This window comes from Castanea sativa, chromosome 1, assembly GCF_040712315.1.
Source record: "Castanea sativa cultivar Marrone di Chiusa Pesio chromosome 1, ASM4071231v1".
NCBI lineage: Eukaryota > Viridiplantae > Streptophyta > Magnoliopsida > Fagales > Fagaceae > Castanea > Castanea sativa.
The window spans coordinates 35,318,986-35,342,499 of record NC_134013.1 but is presented as its reverse complement, the minus strand read 5'-3'; the positions used below and the strand labels follow the sequence as shown (position 1 = coordinate 35,342,499).

At 33.8% G+C, this 23,514-nt stretch overlaps 2 protein-coding genes across 3 annotated transcripts; both read right to left on the bottom strand.

Annotated features, from left to right (window-relative positions):
- Positions 1-1,408: 1,408 nt before the first annotated feature.
- LOC142622166 (co-chaperone protein p23-1-like) lies at positions 1,409-4,556 on the bottom strand. 2 transcript variants are annotated; one of them, XM_075795599.1, is made up of 6 exons: positions 4,438-4,556; positions 2,423-2,609; positions 2,175-2,340; positions 2,021-2,058; positions 1,878-1,935; positions 1,409-1,752 (listed from the first exon to the last, which is right to left on the bottom strand). In XM_075795599.1, exons 1-6 carry the CDS (start codon positions 4,440-4,442, stop codon positions 1,643-1,645), a joined length of 564 nt encoding a protein of 187 aa, XP_075651714.1. In that variant the 5' UTR covers positions 4,443-4,556; the 3' UTR covers positions 1,409-1,642. The 2 variants fall into 2 exon arrangements, with proteins under 2 accessions (XP_075651714.1, XP_075651713.1); XM_075795598.1 differs by lacking the exon at positions 4,438-4,556 and adding an exon at positions 2,723-2,828.
- A 6,858-nt stretch (positions 4,557-11,414) lies between these two features.
- On the bottom strand, positions 11,415-20,186 carry LOC142639992 (very-long-chain aldehyde decarbonylase GL1-9-like). Its single transcript, XM_075814112.1, has 3 exons — positions 19,817-20,186; positions 19,262-19,619; positions 11,415-12,375 (listed from the first exon to the last, which is right to left on the bottom strand). Exons 2-3 carry the CDS (start codon positions 19,490-19,492, stop codon positions 11,833-11,835), a joined length of 774 nt encoding a protein of 257 aa, XP_075670227.1. The 5' UTR covers positions 19,493-19,619; positions 19,817-20,186; the 3' UTR covers positions 11,415-11,832.
- Positions 20,187-23,514: the final 3,328 nt, after the last annotated feature.

The following is a 23,514-nucleotide window of genomic DNA, read 5'->3' as shown; positions in this document are numbered from 1 at the left end:
CAATTGGCTTCCCAAACAAAAAATCTTGGCTCCACCCCTGATGATATAAGATAGGTATGTCAGATCTAATGGTAGGCTTAGCCATATCCCATGAGGAGCTTTTTTTTTTCTTTTTTTCTATTTTTAGTCACTTTTGGCAAGCAATAATAGAATAACATATAACAATAACTTCATCACATTCAATGGTAATTTCTGATATATTAAGCAATACTTCACAATTTTGATGGCAGCTCTATTTTTGTTTTTTTAAATGGTATAATTGTGTTTGTCAAATCCGTTAACTACGCTATGTTGCATCCTAACATTTTGTTTTTCAATTTTTTAATTTTGTAGCCATTTTAAATGTATTAACAGGGTCACAGATGATAATAACTTTGTTATGTTTAGTGATAACTTATGTCACTTTAACTCAATGATTTTATAACATTTGAAAAACGCCAACATGGCAAAACGTGACCATAACTTTGTTGCATCCCATGGTAACTCATGTCACATTAATGTCATAACTTTGATGCATCCCATGGTAATTCATGTCACATTAAGCAATAACTTTACAATTTTATGGCAATTTTTTTTTTTTTCTTTCATATGTTAGAATGTGGAGTCACAAAAGATCGTATGCCGAAGGATTTATGGCAAAACTGTGATAGGGTCAACCCAAAGAGAAGATCCAAAGGTAACCTACATCGCGGTGAGCAATTAACTCTACGATTTATAGCATTTTAAACTTTCATGCTAGGATGCTGTACCGTTGATTGTACACAGGTCTGGATGGAATAGTTTCCTCCATTCCTTGGAAGTTGTATTGCAGCTGAAATACCCTCTCTTTTAATTAATGCTATTTTTTTTTTTTTAATAAAAATATGATGACTCCAACCACGTTTTTTTTTTCCTCTTCCTTTTCGACCTTACCAAATAATAAAAAATCACATTTTCCTCCCCTTTTTTCCATCTTCCAAAACCCTAACCAAACACAACATTAGAACTAGGTTGGACTCCCCAAACATTACCAGGCCGTGGTAAAGTCCTCATCAACAGAATCCCATGAGGCAAATTAAAACTTGAGTTGAAAATAAGGAGCATAAGGTATAACAATCCTTGAAGAGATAATCATCTAGAAGATGCAATATTCCTCGCAAAAATAGTTTTCATATTTTGTTCAGTTCTGACTTCATTTTAACGTTCAATTCTTCCTTTATTAACTTGTTATCTTTATAGGACATCAACAATTATATTTTCAGATTTACTGAGTCATTTAGACAGTTTTATAAACTAATTTGTTTAATTATGTGTGAAAATTAAATTTCAAGATAAATACTTACAAAATGTTAATTCGAATTTAAACTCTAATGGAATCCCCACCAAACACCCTTTTAAGATGAAGATAAGATGGCAAACAAAACAGAAATGATGAAAAATACCAAAGCCCGATGACTCATGCTTGTATGCATGCACTACGAGAGAAGAAATTTAAAGCTTGCCAACACCAAGAGCTCAAAATTAACATACCCCCTCCCACCCAGGCAATAGGTAAAAAGGCAAGATATGTGAAGTAAAACATTAACTATTTGTACGTTAGTTAAAGCATTAAACTGCTAGACAAAACATCAGCTTAGCCGTGCAAAACACATCAAACAGAGATTCAAGCTCTTGCATCAGGCTTGCCACCGGTTTCGACACCATGAGAATCTTCTGCATCAGGCTCACCACCAGCAGATGGTTCCTCCTCTGTGTCACTATCATCATCAATTTCTGCAGGCAATAGAAGACACGAGATCATTTTTACTTGAACAAAGGAGGTCAAAATTCAAATCCAGTTCCAACAGAGAAATTCTGCAGGAGAGGTTTACTGTATATGCGTGGATTATTAAACTTACCATCATCCTTGCCTGCAGCGTCAGCGTCAAAGCCTTGACCACCGCCCATGTTCAGGTTCTGAAATAAAAGGGCACAAGTAGAATGAATAAGTAACTAAATAAATACAATGAAACAATATTTAAGCGATCATATCAGGACTTACTGAAAAATCGAAGTCACCAAAGTCTGTATCAGATCCCACTGGAAAACAAGATGACAATTTAGAGTAACAAATCAATTATAATAGCCAAGGGAAAAAATAAAATAAAAATCAACAGTATGAACAACAAACCATAAAGTAATAAAAAGAGACTCACATTTATTTTCTGGCTCCTCCTCATCTTCATCAACCCATTTATCCCAATCAACTTTCAAAAAAACAGGAGGTTTTCCTTCCTGCTTCAACAATCTGCTCCACCACCTGTTCTCGGCCTTTTTCACAAGGTAGCAGATATTTCTCAAGCCAATGCTAGCCTTGCTCTCCTGCAGAATGTCATGTTAATACAAATGTTGTTCAAAAGGATGTAACTATAACAAGGAGAGATTGTTATGATTTACGTCATACATTTACATCAACTTTATCATACAGATCTATGTCAACTTCATAAGGTATCTTTTCTGCTCCACTGGTAGCAGAGAAGAAAAATTTTCCTTCAGGCTCCAGTTTAAGCTTCACATCCTGGGCATCCGGCAAGTCAATAGTAATGAAAAGCTTATCAGAACTCTGGGCCCATTTCACGGTAGGATGACGACTGAAATTTGGAAATTGAAAAGAAGTTAGGACAAGAAAGAGTTTTATAGAAAAACTCATTTATTATACAGACGCAATTAGTATAGTCTTCAACATCTGCCATTCTAAACATACTTCAACTCTGCAGTCACCATGTTCTTGAATATACAATCTTTGCATAGACTTGCCTGTTAGCAATTCCATTTCCTTTCATCCGTTTTAGACACAAGCACACATAACCTAGTTTCACCAATCACGATAAATCAGAACACCTTGACTATACTGATGGTTGTGGAGTCGGAAGTATTGTATGGTGAATGAAGAAGAGGTCAAAGAAGGAGAAAAAGAAATTCCAATATCTTTTTATCCAATTCTAGCTGACATATCAAAACACCTAAAAGCAACAACAAGACAGAAAGAGAAGCAGGAAGGAAAGCTGTAGGCTTAATGAAATATTAGTTCTAAACTTCTACGGATCTGGATACAAAACATGGCTCCTTATATAGTTGGATGTTTTCTTTTTGTGGTGTACTCCTACATTGGTATTATGGTATATTCCTATTGCTCCTTTCTTTTTCTTAAATCTGTAGATAGGTCATATTAGCTCTCGTGCCATGATGAAATTTTACTCTCAAATTTTTTTGGCTTAAATATATTACTGGTTCCAGAAATTTAAAATGATCAATTTTAGTCCCTTAGTTGATGTAATCAAACTAAAAACTGACAATTTATCACTCCATAGGGACTAAAGTGATCACTTTAAGTTTGTTAGGAACTAAAACCGAGCACTTTAAACTTCGAGAACTAAAATCACTCATGGGTTAAAGTTTGGGGAGCAACATTGTATTTTGACCAAAAAATTTATAACATAACAGAGTCTAATTTATTAAAATGATTTTTACCATTAGAATCAACACTTCCAACATAAATAGGTCAACTAACACAGATAATAGAACAATGCAAACCTGTAAAGCTTGTTTTTCATAAAATCATCACAAGGATTGGGTGATCAACGCTCTGTTCAATCCTTAGCATTTAGCTAAATAAAAAATAACCAAACAACCACACTACCTTCTAATTAAAATTTACAATAAAATATGACAACACTACAAAATTAATTCAGAACAAAAGATATATCTTAATTCTAAGCATCAATGCAGCAATTTACAGTAACTTCTGCATACAACAAATCAATGAGATGAAAACAAACGCATTTCACACGCGTGCTCATAATGCAATAAAATCAATTATGGAACCTAGCACAAGAAGATATCTTGTGTATCAGATGTATACATTATCCCTCTCAGTATTTAGTCCCCCGCAACTGTAGGACCCCCCCACACACACACACAGAGGGAACCTACCCCGAGCTTATAAAACAATCTTAAACCCTAATCCTAGAAAACAACACGAAACTCGGAAACTTGTTTTGTTTTCACTTCCATTCATTTTCTCAGTAATAAAAATAGCGATAGAAAATGAAACCATTCCCTAATCAATCAACTTAACTCAAACCCTAACTTCTGTTTGTTTTCCCAAATAAGATAAACCAAAAATAAAAAATCCAAGGGAGCCTAGTACAGTTCTACAACCACCTGGTTTAGCAGTTTAGCTCAGTCAACTGTCAAATTATTGAATTTTTTTTTTTTTAAAGTAAACCTAAACTTAAAAAATGTTCATGGTTTTCTTTCTCAGTAACCAAACAGAAACAGAAACAGAAACAGAAACAGAAACAACCTAGGAAACATCGGAACTTAGGGTTCTATAACATTAAAATAAATTTATTTTAACAAAATGATGAATAAAAATGCTACAGATTAAACATTTGCATAGAGCGTGAAGAAGCGTACCTCATCTTAAGGTTACACTGACACGCGAAGAGAGAGAGAGAGAGAGAGAGAGCAGAATAGAAGAAAACGTAGGAATAATGTTCGGAGAATATATATAAAGGGTTTTAGAGTGATTTTAGTTTTAATTAATTAATTACTTAAAAAAAATTTTAATCTCATTTTTAAGTTTTAAGTGCGGTCTAAATGTGTTCTGGATGCTTCTATTCGGCTCTAGGCGCCGCGAAGAGATTTTTGGTTTGTCACTTGGTGAAAGAATTTTTCTTCCAAATAACATTAAATATCAAAAAATTTAATTAGCTATCACGTTTCAAAACAATGTTGAAAACTAATATTTCGAGTGTCTAAAACTCGAGTTTCAAGATAAAACTCGAATTTTTAAGTCCGATTTGTAAGTGATGGTAGCTAGTGTGGAAAAAAAATCCACGTGGAACTTGAGTTTGTAAGACTCGAGTTTTAAAGACTCGAGTTTTACTTAATACTTTCTCTTCCTCGCGTTCTTCTGAGTACCCATCGTTCTTCTTTGTGTAGATCTGAAGACCAGATCGCCCAATCGGAGCTCTAGTGTTCTTGGTTCTTCCTCTGTTCTTCCCTCTGTTCTTCATCTTTGTTCTTCGTTGTCAAATCGTTCCTCTTTCGTCGTCAGATCGTTCTTCATGTCGTCAGATCGTTCTGGGTTTCTTCATCTTCCTGGGTTTCTTCTTTCTTCATCATCTTCGTTCTGATCTTCTTCTACTGGGTTCATCTTCGTTCTGTTCGTGTTGTTTGATTTTCGATCGGTTCGGGGGCTTCATCTTCTTCTACTAGTTTTTCTTCTATTTTCGATTGGTTCGGGCTTCATCATCTTCGTTCTGGGTTTTTCTCCTACTGGGTTTCTCTCTTTTCCAACGTTCTACTGGGTTCGTTGTTTGTCTCTTTGTAGGGGTGGCAATTCGTGTTCATGTGTCGGATTCATGTCGTGTCAAGTCATGAGTATTCGATTACATAGGTCAACACTAACCTGACATATTTATTAAATGGGTCATAATTCCTCAACCTTAACACGACCCATTTATTAAACGGGTCAGTCGTGTCGACCTATTTATTAGATTTTATCAAAATGAAAAAAAAAATTATGAAAAAACAAAAAAATAAATATTTTTAGTATAAAATTCAGAACTAACGAGTAACTACATCACAAATAATCATTCAAAACTAAAGCATATCCCAATATAAAAAATAATGAATCAGAATATGTCAAATAAAACAAATCACAACAACTAATAAGTTTATATACCTAGAGTTTGAAGGGTATATTGGTAAAATGTTATTTAATTAAACGGGTCAGACGGGTCAAACGGGTTCTATGTGTTCAACACTAACCCAACCCGTTTATTAAACAGGTCAGCCGTGTCAACCCGAATATGACACGAACCCGTTAAGCCTCAACCCATAACCTGTTAATTTCGTGTCGTGTCGTGTCGTGTCGAGTTCGCGGGTCGTGTCAAATTTTGCCACTCCTATCTCTTTGTGGAACTCAAGTCTTACAAACTCGATTTTCACGCTTTCCACTGAGAAAATCAAGTCTTAAAGACTCGATTTTGATTTGGTAGAACTCCAGTCTAAAAGACTCAAGATCTATGTGGCATTTCCTGTCTAAGTCAGCAGTACAAAGCGAGTCTTTGAGACTCGAGTTTCTAAAACTCAAGATGCTAGTTTGTTAATACGTTTCAAACGTGTATTAACTTACTATATTGCCCTCCCTTACTATGCTAGAAGCCAAATATCCCCCTTGGTGAAATGGTGAATGGTGAAAGGTGAGGTGAGCAGATATTTTTGTAGTGCCGGGATATAGATGCTATAGAGCTCCCATCTTAAAAATGATTGGCAAATTACAAATTTTCAATCCTAAATTATGACTCGATCCCATTCTTTTTTTTGCTATAGAGCCCCCATCTTAAAAATGATTGGCAAATTACAATTTTTTCATCCTAAATTATGACTCAATCCCAGTCTTTTTTTTTTTTAAGAGATAATTACAATATGCTGCTAACCCCGCAGCTCGAACTCTTTCCCCCTAGACCCACAAGCACTTTGTACATGGGGGAGGTGCCAATTCAGCTACAAGGTCTTTGGCGACTCAATCCTAGTCTTAAAAATGAAAGGTAAGTTACAATTTTTTCATCCTAAATGATGACTTGATTACACTTAATCCCATAAAGCATAAACTATTGAAACGTGATGGACCCTTCTTAATTATAACCCCGATTACACTTAACTCTTGTAACTTTGTCTGTGAACACATTCAAGAAAAAACAAAAAACATGACGAAGGGAAAAGTGCCTTAAAATTTTGAGAATATGTCCGTACCTTTAAGGGCTAGTGATACCGTTATTTATGTTGAAGATAGAGAAGATTTTATTATGAGATTTTTGGGACATTAAAATAGAGTTATAACTTTAGGAGTCAATCGCTCGTTTCAATAGTTCATAGGGTTAAGTAAAATCAAGATAACAGTTTAAGATAGAAAAGTGTGATTTGCCCAAAAATAAAATCAAACAAAATTTTATTTCAATATATAAATAAATATAAAGGAGTATAGAGAAAACAACGTCTCTCCAAGAAAATTACATACATATATATATTATAGCGAACGACCTAAGAAGAAACAACCATACAAACTTTAGGTAGTGGTTATGAAAAATAATAAATAATGAATCCCCACTTATAATACAGTCAATCATGGGTTAGACTCGATCTGTGAAAACCTTTAAGAGAGAGAAAGAGAGAAAAGACAAGGCTGAAGGAAAAGTACCTAAAAAAACTGAGAATATGTCAGTACCTTTAAAGGTTGGTGATATCGTTATTTATGTTGCAGATAGAAAAGGGATTATTCTAAGATTTCTAGGACTTGATTTCACCCAATATCTTCCCTTTAATTCCAAAGTTATCCCCAAATAGAGGTATTGTGGCATAAATCATGGAGGTAATAAAGATACGTCTTTCCATTTGAGGTTGTGGTCAAACTAAGCAGTTTATCGGTCCAACCTGCCACACCATACTTTTAATATAGGGCAATGTGAAATGTGTGAGAGATCGTGCCTCCCAAAACTTTTCAGTGGTCTTTGGCACTTTCCCACGCAAATGGGGTGGACTCTTGTTATTGCCTCTCAAGAGACAATGGAGAGGTTCTATTGTTATTATTATTCCTCATAGATAAAAAGTTTTATAATGGAGTCGCCACTTATTTTAATAAAGAAAATAAGAAACTAAAATAATTGAAAAAATTCATCATTGTTATTGATTATTTGATAAAAAGTACATATCTTTGATAATAACAAAAATTTACATTGTTTTGGTCCTAGATACAATTTAAAACAAAAGTACAATATTTTGATTCCTACTTACAATCTAGAAAGAGAAGATTACAATGATAAGTCTAATCTACTAACCTTTGATCTAAGTTCAGAGGCTGGGTTACCGGATTGGGAAGGTGTTACTGGTGTAAAAATGTGTGTTCTAAACACTTTTATTATTATTTATTTTCTAGCTGTTGGGAATTTATGAGTAAAATAATCGTTAGGCAATTATGAGAAAATAGTCATTGGGCAATAATGGATTATATAGCCGTTGGGCTTTTATGGGTTATTAGTAATCAGTAACTATAAACCATTATCGCCATAAATAGCCTACATAATACCTATCACTACACCATTCCTAAAAGGCTTTTTCTATTGCTCTATATTTTCAAATACACCATTTCTAATCTCTTACTCTCCCACATATTTTTCTACAATTTTAATTGTATTAAGGAAAGGCAATATTGGAAGGTTTTTCTTGAACCTTCATGAGTGGAAGTGCATCCATCACAAAGGTTGACGTTGTAGTACTCTAATCCTAGGGGGTTGTTTGGCTAAGAGAACTAGTTACACCGAGTTTTACTTCGGATGACATAAATCAACCTTTAAGGACGATGCTTTCACAGTGTGATTCTATAGCACCGTGAGGTTGTTCCTATATTTACATACATACATACATACATACATATATATGTGTGTTCTTGATAATTTGCATTCTAGATAAAATTCTTGAGATAGTATTTGTTGTATTAAACTTGTTTATTCTATGATATATTTCCAACAAGTGTTAGGCACCTAACCTACTTGGTGAAACTAGTCTTCTCAACTGCGGGGCCGATGATCTGATCATATCATATCATTCAAGAGTTTATACCATGGAAAACGTATGATTGAAAGGTAAAACATCCAAAAACATGATGAAACCCTATTCCAAGCTTGCATATATAAGATATTGAAAGAAATTGTGAATATGTGTGTGGTGTGACAAATCCTAATCTAGGAGCATATGAGCATGTTATTGATATTAGAAAAACCCTAATCTAAGAACATAAGAACAATGTATTTGAATTGAAAACCCTAATCTAAGAGCATGTGAATTGTTTATTTGAAATTGAAAGAAAAAAAAAATCTAATTCATGCAAGGTTATGAACATCCTAGATCTAAACATGATAACAAACAAGAACATGTGAAAAACCTAGAAATTGAACATGCTTGGATCTAAAAAGCTAAGACATAAAAATAAAGAGAAGGTTAAGAAACCTTACCTACATGCACAACACTCAGAGCTAAACGATACTTCTAGAAGGGTTTGTGAGCAAGAAGTTGGCAGCTTGAAACTAGGAGGTTCAAACTATCCCTTCTAGTAAATTGAGACTAGGAGGTCCAAGACACCAAATGCACCTTCCTACTACTAACTCTAGAGAGAGAGAGAGAGAGAGAGAGAGAGAGAGAGATCAGTTTGCTAGGAAGGTCTAAGAGTTTTATGGGATACTTGGTGTGTTTTAGGATTGATGGTGGAAGGGGGTATGTATACTAAATGTATGGGAGCTAGGGTTTAGTCTCCAAACAATGTGAAATTCCTAGAAAATTAGGTTTTTTGAAGGAAAAACGTAGTAATCAAGGTCAAATAGACTAGGGAGCAAGCTAAAGCAAAAAAGGAAGGAGATTTGAGGATTCTAGTCCAAGTGCCAATTGGCACTTGGTCTAGATCCTCCCCGTATCTTTTCCTATTTGGGTCTATCTGTTTCCGTTTTCACTTTTCAAATGGGATATGATTCTTCCAAATTCGACTTCCTTTTTTGATTTTCTTGGTCCTTAAGGTTAGCAAATTAATTCCAAATATGTTTAATTGATCAATTAATTGTCTAATTAATCAATTTCTGCCTATTTTGTCAGGAATCAATAAATACTTTGATTTTGAATTAAATTGGATGCATGCAACCTTACCATAAACTCTATCCTCGGCCAATAGGAATATGACACATTGTTTCAACCAATTAGAATTAAGAGATCATAATCACCTATGGTCAGGATTAGTTTAATGCTAGTGCATTTTACCATTAAAACTTGTTACATTGATATTTTTTTAATTCGATGATCCGATTAATGCTCATGAACTTTTGCTTTGATCATTATGACCTCTAGATTTGTTTTATGAAAATTATTTGGAGTTCAAAGAATCAAAATTACAATCTTGTCTTGGAGACATGAGATGGTGAATATATGGAATGCAATGCAAGTGAGGTTAAATGAGAGGCACATAATTAGGTATCTACAAAATGCTATGTCATAAATATTCCCCATCAATTGCCCCCTAGTCTAAGGTGACAAGTGTCCTCGAGCAGGGGACTCATTTTCAAATTTAAATTACTTTATTGGAAGACACAATGCTCTTTTAATTAAATTTAAGTAAGATGCCAAAACTTTTACCACAACTACTCTATCGAATATGACTAACAGTCTGTCACTTTCACATAAATCCATCACTTTTTCTCCACCATTCACAGTCTGCCATGTAGACAATTGTGGCATAAGTTGTGGTGTTTTATATGGTCCTAGGATTTTAGATTAATTTTTTCAACACATTTAAACTGGCATTTTGGCATGGAGCAATTTCTAAACACAACAGCCTTCTTGTTTAACTTTTCATCGTTTCCTTCAAAATTCACTGTTTTAGCTCAACAAAACTACAAAACTTGATTAAACCAAAAACACTTTTTCTAATGGTCTGTTTGGGATCTGCTTATTTTGCTGAAATTAAATTTTTTTTGCTGAAAGTATTGTAAATAAAGGTAAAAGTTAGCTGAAATAGTACAATAAGACTCATGAATAGTATCAAAAAGTATAATAGGACCTATGAATAGTAGCAAAAATAAGTTGAATAGTAAAATATGCTGGCTTTTTAATTTTTGCCAAACACACACTTAATAGAAATTGATGTTTAGGTGTTGTTTGGATTGCATGAAAACTGAGTGATATCACTCAGTTTTCATGATCCATCATCCAAAACAAGTGGGTCCCACGGATGAGCATTTGTTTGGATGAGTTTTGGATCATTGTTTCCATCACTCAATTTTCTGATTTTTGAGTGATGAGTTATGGAAACTAAAAACACATTTTAGGTGTTTTCAATTTTCATAACTCTGTTTTCAATGGCATTTTCGTAATTAAACATACATTGAGGGACCCACTAATCAAGTCAGTCGCAACTTTTGACTCTTTTTTTTCCTCAATGGGTTCGGTGAGTTTTTTTTTTTTTTCACTGGTTCAGTGAGTTTGGGTATTGGAGTTGAGGGGAAAAAAAAAGAAAGTAAAAGCTGCACCAAGTGATAGGTATGAGGCCCACAACAGTTAAAAAATATTAAGTGATGACAAGTGAATGATGGTGCCAAATAGGTGGGGTGTAGAGAGTTGGGGTATTTTAAGTGATGAGTGACTATTTTTTTAACCAAACAAGCCCTTAATCTCTCCTCTTTTAAACATAAACAGTCATTCAAAAAATAAAAATAAAAAACAGTTGGACAGGGCTAATTTGTCTACTAGCTTTAATCAGAAGAAGGCAACAAGTAATACAAAAAAGAGATGAAATGGAATAAATTCTATTCAGCATGATCATCAAAGAAAAAGAAGCACAAGGCGAATTGGAACAACCAGGGCATGATAGCATGAATTCAAATCATTAAAGCATTCCAAATTACAAATTCCTTATTTTGCAAACAATTTCTAGCTATCTAAAGCAACATACAAGGCAAGTACACCAATCTCAATAGTCCTGAATATCCTAGCATTCCATGACAAGGAAGCAAATATGCTACATAATAGATAACATAGAATAACACAATTAGAATTCATAATAGATTGGTGATGCTACAAGAACCGACTGAAAATACTGTTGAGCAATCAAAAGAGGAATCAAATCAAATCAACTCCGACTGGATGCCTACAATGTAGCCTCTAATAATTCTTTCAGCTTTCCAACACATGGCTCATCCTCAACCAAAAATCATTCCTGTCTGAGTGAGGTTAAAGTAATACATTGAGAAAATTGTTAGTGAACTTCTAGTCTTTCATTGCCCTTGCCTCAAAACCCCCTTCAGGTCGCTTTACTAGATTGTATGGCATGTGCGTTCCAAGAAGTTTATCCCATATGGGAAAGAAAGGTTGAGAGTAGTTGTACTTAAGTCCTTGGAGTTGATGATGGATGTCATGATAAGCACTGTTGTTCTGGAAGACAATATGGAAAATATTGCCAGGCAACCAAAGACCACAGTGATCATCAACGGTTTTAATAACAGCAAAGCAGAAGAAAAAAACAGCTGTTCGGGCAGTCATCCCTGAGACAAGAAAAGAGATTGCCCCACCAAAAGTGTCCAGCAAGAGTCCTTCAAGCGGATGATTGTAAAGGGCCCCAATTGCATAGGGGACAACCAGCCTGTGATGCTGAGAGTGGATGTGGCGGTACAGAAACTTGTTATGATGCATGTAGCGATGCACAAAGTACTGCCAAGAGTCCATGACAAACATTGCAACAACAATCTGCACAATTTGCACAGGAATGGAGGGCTGAATCGTGATCCCTGATGCATTAGCCTTCGAGGTCAGCTGTAGCACCAATGCAAGAACATTAGTCAAACTTAAACAGTAAAGGTACCAAAAAGGAAAAAATAATGTCTTCACTAGCAGTTGATTTGATATACCAAAATGTGAAGTTACCAGCTCTCAACTTCTTAATATGATTTATCAGCCCCATATTTATCAATACAATTTGGTTGGTATCTAGTTGTATAATTCTGACAAATTCACTGATTACTCAGCAGGCAGGCTCACATAAATAATAATGCTACTCAATCAATCATCCAAAAAGCATAAAGGGGTGAAATTTTTACAAGGTTTCTTCAATTGAATCAATTGATAGTGTTTTCTTTAATATAATATCCACAATTTGAGTTTAGTAAATTTTCCAAAGATGAAGCAAAAGAGATCAAGCAATCTGTGTGATCTTCACAATGCCATGTCAACAATAAGAGCATATCAAACCTTTCATCCATAGCACTATACTGGTAAAATACATTCAAATGTAAGGGGGTAAAGAAGTTAATATCTTCTTACAATCTGCAAAAAGATGACATTCAATTGGGTTGCGTGTGTGTGTGTGCATATATATATACATGTATGTATGTATGTATGTATGTATGTATGTATGTCTATATATATATATATATATATATATATATATGTTCACTTTTAAGTGTGGGAGGGAGATATAGACCCTAGATGTCTTTGTTGGAAACACCAAGAAATATCATTTGACCTGAAGGTCATTGGCTTAGATATGAAAGACAGTAAAAAAAATATTTGCATGTGACTTCCGTCCTTACTGAAATAGATGCGATCATATCCTTTAGCATGGTTGAGGAGAATACATGAGGCAGTAAAAGCATAACTTGTAATCCGGACATATTTATGCAAACCTTTAATTACTTAATAATACACTCCGTTTGTTTTGACAAAAACATTTTCCGAAAAATGGCGTGTTTTCTAGAAAACATTTTCCAGAAAACTGACTTCTTTTCCCATATTAGGTTGCAACCCTGAAAATGAGTCAGAAAACATCTTCTCTTATTTGACTTGCATTGATAATCATTAAAAATTCTTGTAATTCCAAAAATTATATGACAAATCTTTCTTTCATGAAACAGACCCCAAATAGGATTTTTTTTTTTTCTTTTCTTTTTGCTGCCTCAAATGGGAAATTTGATCCTAAATTTGGAATCTATGCAACAACAAAAATAAAGCAGAAATGCAACTAATTTTAAGCAAAAAATATTGTTTGAAAAGACAACAATTAGCCAACGGTGGCAACAATTGGTCTGTGGGGGGAGAGGGGAGACAAACAAATAAAGTCACCATTGGGAGAGTTTTTTCATTTTTGTGGTGTAGAGTTTATTTGGGATGGTTTGTTGAGTATGTAACTTTTCTGAAAAAAATTTCTGCTCCATTGGGCTTGTTTTCCAATTCAGTCCCTAACACTAGAAATAGAGAAAATGTTTTCCGCCCACACAAACAGAGCATAAATCTAGTAAAATTGATAACTGATGCAATCAAGCAAAAAGTTGTCATTACATACGAGTCAAGGCACATACTATGATACTAGCACATGCATCGTCAATTAATTTGAACAATTTTAGGATACTCACGGGAGAAGTTGGTGAATAGTGATAATTTTGTAAAAGAGTGGAGGGTGGCTTGGCAAAAGTTTATTTCTCTACTGGAACCACGTATGATGGGTAAATAAGAAATCTAATGTTTATATCCAAAAAAGAACAAGAGGTATTTGGAGAGGTGAGGGTGAAAAAGTCAAATTTGTTGGAGAAACTTAAGTGCTGGATAGTATGGAGGAAGATAGATCCTATCAAGTAAAGAGAGAGCATTATAATTTATACAACAACAACAACAACAAAGCCCATGGTCCCAAATTTTTTAGGTCGGCTATGGATCCTCAACAAGATTAGTTAAAGTCAGCCAAATGTATTCTTTTTCTCCATTCTATTCCATTTAAAGTCATAGACTATGTTACTTCCTTGATTGACATGTCCATTTAGACCACTACAACTAATGAGAAAGCATTGTAATTTATCCCCAAAAAAATCCCATATGTGACAAAATGGCACTATCTGGACCATAATGCAATCCAAACCAGTTAGATTAAGTTACATGAATCCTGTGACCAAAACCCAAATTTAACTGTATATGTGACAAAATTTTAAAATTATAGCAGGTCATCAGATGGTTCTAAGTTTGAACTCACTTCAAGCCCCCTCTTTTTAGTTCTTCTCCCAGCCCTTGAAGAGACTTCTAAATAAAACATTAGTTGAAAATGGTGTAGCTGTGGTTCTTCATGTTCAAATTTTCTTGTCCATCATTTTTTTCTTTTTCAATAAGTAATAAAATTGTCTTATGCAGCCTTTTATCTCAATAACTTAATAGTAACCTTCCTTTTAAGGCAATCAAGCAAGGTAGATGTTCAAACCCATGCTTAGGCTTAAGCCTAGGAATATAATGATCCTACACTGTCACAAATGCATCCTTCTAGATACTATGAAAGCTCAAATTGCATTAACAGCAATCAGACGATGCAATGATGCCTGGTGTAAATGATGCCTTAGGTAAGATCTTAACTACGAATGATCTTTGAAAGAGGCATATTGCAATGTTAGAGTGGTGATTTATGTGTAAAAGGTGAGGAGAATCGATGAATCATCTTCTTCTTCATTGTCCTATAGCATATGAGTTGTGGTCTATGGTATTTTGTTTGTTTGGTATAAATTGGGTTATGTTGTATAAACTTAGTGAGTTGTTAGCTTCTTGGCAGGGGAAGTTTGGTAGGTATCGAAATATAGGTTTATGGAGGTTTGTGTTGCATTGTTTATTTTGGTACTTATGGCGGGAGCGGAATGCTCGATACTTTGAGGACTATGAACAGTTTATTCTTGACATTAAGTTTTTCTTTTTCCGTACTCTCCTTGAGTGGAATTTAATTTTGCCTTCTTATTCTTGTTTTTCTCTCCCCAATCTTATTGATCGTTGTAATCTAGGTTTTTGATTTGTGCCATTGTAGTACACTTCTAGTGTACTTGGTTTTTTAATAAAAAACCAATTTATATGAATATGTGGTGGTCATAATTTAAGCTTTGTATCCTATAAACCTCACATATTTATATGAACGTAGTGTTTTCTATAAACCTCACATATTAGTCACATATTTATATGAACGTAGTGCTTTCTATTCAAGACTCAAGAGAAGAATAATACGTTTTCTAAATTGTCAAAAAACTATGAAGAGTTATTTGAGGTTTAAAGGATACAAAGTTCTAGAAATTCTAGGTGTGATGCCTAGAGGTATATTCTTTTTCTTTTCCGTTTTTAAATTTCCAGCAACTTACATTGCAACCACATATTGATTCGTCACTCTTTTTTTTTTTTTTGATAAGTAATGAACATAGATTTGTCACCTTTACACCCTTAAAATCCAGAATCCTAACCCAAATTCCTCAAAATCCAATCTTGATACCGGGAATGGGGAAACCAAAATAACTCATTCATCTTCTTAATTTGGAGGGAAAATTCATTCTAAATACTGGGCTTTATTTGCTGGACTTCAAAAACAACTTGGTTGGGCTTGGGACACTCCTGTGTCAAATCTGTCCAGGAATTGCAAATTTGATCTGGTTTCTGTTCTTTTTGTCCTACATCATAAAGATGACCATTCCTACAAGACTGATAACTTTACATATAATGATGTATTACAGAAGATAGACTCAATATCTAAGCCCAAACTAAGATACAGGCTAATTCCAATCAAAATGCCAATGGAAAAGAAGATGCATGTTTACTCCAAGATGGAGGGTTCATTGTAGTTTTTATTATTATTTATCAGTAAGGGTTCATTGTATTTAGTTGAGTCAATAAGTAGTTTTCATTTAAGTTTTCCAAAAATGGTGTTTTGATTATGAGTAGGATTTATTTAGTTTAAGTAATAGCATTAGTTTTTTTCTTAGTGTTACCCAATCTATAATTGGGATGAATTATCTTGTTAGATTGTGCCATGAAACTGAAACTAATAGCTTGAAGCTTCGTTTTAGTGTTTCATATTGTACGTGCTCTGTCTTCTGCTAATTACGCTTACTCTTTTCCTCTTCATCTGTTAAACCATCTGCATTTTCTTTCAACCACTTCAAACTACAGTGATGCCATCTTTCAAACCTTTGATTCTATGCCTCCATCAAACAATCAAAGCTGGAATTTCATCAATCTTTTTTACACTTTTATGCAATTTTTTTTTCACAACTTTTAACCTTGATCTACTCCACGCAAATTTTACCCAAAAGCCATTAAAATCCTTTTTACACATTTCAAATCTTAAACGCATTATTTACCAAGTTATCCAGCATTTTCCTACCTCAGCCAGTACCGAAATGAATGATCCTATTACAAATTCCTAGCGAAATTTTGTTTCCTATCAACCATTTGATAGAATGTTCATCAAAGTCAATGGTGCCACACATTAAACTAAATTCCATCTTTGACGCTTCCTTCAAGATACTGAGACCAACATAATGACGTTGACTGTATGAAAGAACTACAAACTATTCAGTCTACCATTGCCAAATATAAGGGGAGATTGAAGCAACTCTAGAATCTAGATAACATCTTGGCTGCTGTTCTCAACATGAAAGCTATTGGACTTTCTATTAGTGAGAAGATGGGATCTCTAAAGCAAGTCCAAGTTCAGCTTCTATGCCTCCAACACTGCTACTGTCCAAACGTCATTCAATTTCCACAGAAGATGGAATGAACCTTTTTTTTTATAAGTTATAAACTTCATTGAAAATCAATATAAGGAAAAAATAAATAAAACAAGGCACACAGGCAGTGTGCTAAAAGGCAAAAAAGAAAAAAAAAAACTAAACAGGAATAAGTACAAAAATCCATCATATCAGGAAGAGAAATGAAATTAACAAAATCCAAAGCATTTTCCCATTCAAACAAAGTCTGAAAGAAGAAGCGCTTCAACTCATGCATCGACCTTTCATCCCCTTCAAAAGTACGATTATTCCTTTTCCTTTCCCTCCATATGATCCACATAAGACAATGAGGGATCATACTCCAAAGCACCTTAGTTTTGGGTCTGTGAAACTTCTGTGACCAACTTGCTATAAGTTCCACCACACTACGCGTCATGACCCAGTGAACCCCAAAAAGGAAACACACCATATTCCATAACTCTTAAGCTATTGGGCAATGTAGAAGTAAGTGATCCATAGTCTCCCCATTCCTCTTACACATGCAACACCAATCCACCACCACCAATTTTCGTCTTCTTAAACTATCAACAGTTAAAATTTTCTGTAACGCTGCTGTCCAAATAAAAAAGCTAACCTTAGAAAGCACCTTTGGTTTCCACAAAGATTTCCATGGGAAAGGACAGGTGATTGAAGGTTGTAAAGCCTTGTAATAAGAGCGAACATCAAAAACACCCCGAGGAGAAAGTTTCCAATACATTTTATCCGCCTCATTTCTTCTCAAAGAAACAGCACTAATACTTATATGATCCATAAAGGAGGCAACCGATTCTAACTCCCAATCTTGAACCGGTCGGATAAATCTGATATTCCAATAGAAAGTACCCCCTGAAGAGGACATCATCTCAGGGAAATCTCAGCCTTATTTTTTACCACAAGAACAAGTCTGATCCCAAGAAAAGCCAAATTGATCAATGCAAGAGATGGAAAAACTAGGCATCCAAAAGCAGATTTTAAGGCTGATGGGAAGACCTATAATAAGTAATTTTCAATTATAAAGGTTCGATGTGGACAACATGTACTATAAAGACAGACACTATGAGTTAATTGATGCCATATCGGGCAATGCAGTAAAAATTGGGTGTAATGATTGAGCAATACCCAAAGCAAACTATGCAACATGGATCAGAAACTCAAAGTTGATTATTCATTAAATTAAGCATTGGAAAACTTGGGGAGACTAAGAGGTTCAATTTGACACAGCTAAAGCTTCAGCTTATACTCTAAGGTTGCATGAGGGTATGGGAAGGATGAAAATGATGTGGATGATTAAATTATCATCATTATTTTCCTTGTACTTCCTATTTCACTTCCTTACATATGTTTTTTATACCCCCCCCCCTCCCTGGCCTCCCCCATGATCCAGTCCTCTTTCTCTCTAGTTTCAAAAAGAATCTGATTAGCAAACAGGGTAAACAATTCACATGTTGCCAAAGTGGGTGTGATGATCATATCTAGCACTGAAAAGCTCAACATGATTATCCCATAAACACTCGCAAGGATTATGATATTAGCAAGCACAGGGGCCTATAAGGCCTCGTTAAAATTTCTTCTCATCATGTCATTTGCAGTATAGCTTTGAAACCTTCTTCCACAAAAATGGTTTATCTTTTCCACTTATTCTATATCCTATGCAGTCTACACATTCAGAGCTTTGAACTCGGATCATAATGCCTCTATTGTTTGTTTTGTTATCCTTGCTCTTTTGACAGGAAATGTTATCATGGCATCCCAAGACGTGTCATTAGTTAACTCTTCTCTCTTCATTATTTAATATGTTGATGTCTTATTAGACCACAATGGGAGGAGCAAGGGGAGCACATTATGCAATATTTTAAAAAGCTATATTTTCAAAGTGAAGCATAACTTTAAAACTTTCCAGAGATGAAATCACATTACTTGACCACTCAATAAAAACCCAAGCTCCTCGGAAATGTGACCTAGATGCGCAACTCCTAGTTTCAGAACAGAAGTAAAGCTACATTCTTAGTTTAGCAGCATGATGTGAAAGGAAACCAATATTAAAGATGAAATCACACATATACTAAGCCTTTTAAGCAACAAAATTTTGAAACAAATGGCAACAAATTAACACAAAATGAATAGAATTGAGCTGAAAAACCAACCAAGAAGAGCGCCTGCGCAACGGTGGCTTGCACGAGCTGCTGAAGCAAGACACCCTTAACAACAGCAGAAAGCGGCACCGAATTCTTCTCATCCTCCTCCTTTCTAGTATGCAACCGGAAATTCTCCAATGGAGGCAGCAGCTGATAGAACCCTGCGTACAACCAGTACACCACAATTGGGGCAAAAGTCCCCATTGCCTCGTCGCTCACATACCCTTCCCAAAAAACCATGGCTATGCTCGGAAATTATAATATCAATTTCTTTCAGCTTCAAAATTTAACTCAAGGAATTCGAATTCTGAACCCGCATTACACCTCAAGATCTATAATTTCTATGTTCTTGTTCTTGTTCTACACCCTGTAAGAGAATAAAATTTGTGATTTTAAAATCTTACGTATAATGCCACTTTGTTGTAATGTGGAACCTGAAATTCAAGTTTTGATTTTCTTTTCATTTCCTACCATTTTCTCAACAACCAAACAAAACACGCACAAATTATTTTATTTCATTTTTTACCCAAAAAAAAAGCAAAACAAAATAATTCAAAGACTTACCGAGATCAAAATGCGGTATTTTCTGAAATTTTTCCGTTGAGATCAAAGCTGGGATTCGGATTCAGATCTAGGGCTTAATCGGATCAACAATTGGAAATGCTTGTTTGTAATTTTTTTTTTTTTCAAATGATTTATTTGTATGAGAAAATGAAAACCGATCTTCGTTTGGGAGAAAAGAAAATCATTTTGCTATTTTTTTAAAATTTATTTTGTTTTTGTGGTGATTATAAATCTGGAGAGAAATTTCCAGCTCAGATGATCTTTATTGATTCCCATTACACACGTTTGAATCTTGCATAAGCGTTTCTGAGGTGGAAAATGGTAACATTACTCCCATTTTTGCCGTATAAAACTTACAAACTAAGGTTTCAATCAATATAATTAGTGATTTCAAATATATATATATATATATATAATTAGTGAATTTTAATAATGTATAACTGAATATTTGAATTGTCTTTATTTGATCGGGAAGACCTTAGCTTATAAGCTCATTATGCATTTGGTTCCAAATTAAAAAACCAGCTTATTTTACTATTAAATTTAATTTTGGTACTATTTCTAAAAAAAAAAAAATTTATTTTAGGAACTATTCATAGGTTTCATTGCAATTTTTATATTATTTATAGGTCTTATTGTAGTATTTCAGCTAACTTTTACCTTTATAGTACTTTCATTAAAAAATTTTCAATTTTAACAAAATAAGTGGATCTCAAACATACTCTCAATAACTTACAAACTAATGATCCAATTAATGTAATTAGTGAATTTTAATCACTTATAATTGAATATTTGAATTGTCTCACTGTGATTGGGGATACCTCAGTTTATAAGCCCAATGTAACTACGTCAATTTATTAGCTCAATGTAATAAAAATTATAGTACTCATAAACTCATGCTCTTTTACATACATGTGTGGAGGCTTCAAAAGTATTGCACCTAAAGTGAAAAAATAGAAAAAATTTATAAAAATATATAATTTAAATGAAGACCAGTTTAAAAAAATTAATTAACTACATCATATAATTAAACCTTATCAGATGCACAAGACATCACTCAACAAGAATCAAAATTCTCTAAAATTCTTAGGGTATTCTACCTTGTAGAATTCTTCAATAAATCATCAACATCTACTTTACCAACTTATTTAATATTGCACCCAACATCTCAACTCTTATTTATACATACAACTTAATAAAATAATATAAATTACACAATCAAATAATATAAAAAATAATTGTTTCTATCTCTCTCATCCATCTCTTTTTACTCTCTCTCTCTCTCTCTCTCTCTCTCTCTCTCTCCAATAATTTTTTTTTATGCTTACAACCCATGAATAGTAGGTTGTATATTTAAGAACGCACTATTCATAGTTGCTAAAAAAAAAATAGCAATACATACCAAGATTAACTTGATTTTTGGGGGTGTTGGTTGATAAAATAGCAACTAAGGGGTGTAAACCCCCAATGATAATGCTCAATTCAAAATGGATATGCATGGGTTTGCTCATGTAAGCATATAGCTACATGTGGAAACATGTAAGCACATATGAACAAAGTATTTAATTAATATATCATTCTAAGAGTGGAATAATAGAAATAACATGTTAATCATACAAACATATTCATCTATACATGCTAATTACAACATCAAAGCAAAGCATGACATTATTTAAGAGTACTAAGACTAATGAAGTAATTAAGAGACTTACTCAAGAAAAATGGAAATTTAATGTAGGATTATTTTTCTAATATGGCAGAGAGGAAGAGATGATTAGAGACTATAGCAAAATAATGATTAGAGAGGAAGAAATGAAAAACAGATTATTTGTCTGTTTAAATAGAACTTATTGTTGAAAACTGAAAACTGAAAACACTGTAGTAAAATAATTTTTAAATGTGTGAATAGTGCTGTGGGACCAATTTTTAATAAAAAAATACCAAAAAGTGAAGTTTGTGGGTCTCGTGAATAGTGCATGGGACCCATTTATACACAGGAAAGTGGCTGGAAAGTCTACTTTTGCGGCTACTGTTTATGCACAGTACATGAATAGTAGCCCTTGTCCAATAAAAGCTGCGCAGAAAAAAGAAAAAAAAGAAAAAAAAAAAAGCTGAAACGGTGAATTGGAAACATAGATGCAGATAAGTTGGATCCAAACGTCACTTAAGTGTATATGCATATAAGCTAGGTGCATGGTGGGGACAGGCCAAGTTCCCATCCCTAATTTTCTACTTTCTACAATGTCACTCACAGTATCTTCTAGACCTATTTTTTCCATTTTTAGGTCCAGTGTTTGAGCACTTGTTTAGAGGCCCCCTAGAACTCCAATTTTGTGTTCCAGTTTCCGTTGGAAAAATCTTGCATTTTACTTTCCAGAAATTCCAACTTTATATCATTTGGTGATGCGGTCACAAAGATATTCCAGTGAAAAGTAGGGTGGTTTAGGACATAAATTTGCAAATGTGATTTTTTGTCACTCTTGTACATGCAATATCTTTCAATCCAAAGATGATATTGACTAATTATTTGTTCTAAGATGTAGATAATTGATTCTATTTCATGAAAGTACCAACTTTTTGGATCATCCATTCCTAAAATTGATTAAAATAAGATGGAATTTGGGATTGGGTGAATTTTGAGTTAATTTGATTATTAATAAACTTGGTAAAAATTGGTCAAAGTTGGCCAAAGTGATGTAATTTTGGGCTCATAAACTATCAAATTAATTTATCCAACATCCGATCGGGACAAATTAATTTATTTCATGTAATTATTTATTTTTCTAGGTAAAAATGCAAAATTTTGAGATCTTTAATGCTTAAATTGAAATTTTTATACGTAAATTGAGATCGGATAAAATATGATACTGACACCAGAAATCATTTTACAACTTGTCAAAAACTTTAAGAAACTTAAGTCTGGCTACGCCTATTGTGGGTGCATGGTGGTAGACCCCTGAGAATAGCAAGTCATAAAGAGAGAAAGAGTGTTAGAAAAAGCGAAAAATCTGTGTGTTGATGATGTTGGGTTTTGGCTAAGTTGAAAGGAATCATAGTGGATTTTTTTTATTTTATTGGAAAGGTTTTTGTTTTTGTCATTCCATCAATTTGTTTTATTATTTTTTAGAAAAAATATTTTCATTTTTTATAAAATTTAAAAAACTCAAAAAATACCTAAATCAAGTCGTTTTTAAGACACATAAGGACACAATGTGACCCAATAGACGACAAGATTATATTGAATAAAAGTAAAAGTTATAAGACAGAGATAAATAAAATAAAAATTACATAATTGAATTGAATTTTGGACATAATTAAAGAATGTAATTTGTAATTTATCCAAAATTTGATGCTAAAATGGAAAAAACAACACTATGAGGCTTAAGTCAATTGCAAAAGCACTTCTTAAAGTTTCAATTATTCCTTATAACTTCCCGAGTTTTTCATATCTGCCAAATTGACCAATGAGACTAACTTTCATTAGTTCTAATGGATGAAAATATTATGTGATTATTACATGATCACATTAAGAAGACTTGCCAATTGATTCGAGCCATTAGTCCCGTGATATTTTTGTCCATGACAGCTAACAAAAGTTATCTCATAGTGTTAATTTGGTGAATAAGAAAACCTCTTGGAGTTATAAGAGAGACTTAAACCTTAGGAGGTGTTTTTATAATTGAATTAAATCCTAGGAA

What these genes read in the sequence shown, in the direction of transcription:
- LOC142622166 (XM_075795598.1), bottom strand. Translation starts at nt 2,742, where the DNA reads ATGGTGACTGCAGAGTTGAA. An exon ending in ATGGTGACTGCAGAGTTGAA is followed by an intron (nt 2,610 to 2,722) that starts GTATGTTTAGAA and finishes TCCAAATTTCAG; the next exon opens with TCGTCATCCTACCGTGAAAT. An exon ending in CGCTGCAGGCAAGGATGATG is followed by an intron (nt 1,753 to 1,877) that starts GTAAGTTTAATA and finishes TATTGCCTGCAG; the next exon opens with AAATTGATGATGATAGTGAC.
- LOC142639992 (XM_075814112.1), bottom strand. Translation starts at nt 19,492, where the DNA reads ATGGTTTTTTGGGAAGGGTATGTGAGCGACGAGGCAATGGGGACTTTT. An exon ending in TTGCGCAGGCGCTCTTCTTG is followed by an intron (nt 12,376 to 19,261) that starts GTTGGTTTTTCA and finishes TTGGTGCTACAG; the next exon opens with CTGACCTCGAAGGCTAATGC.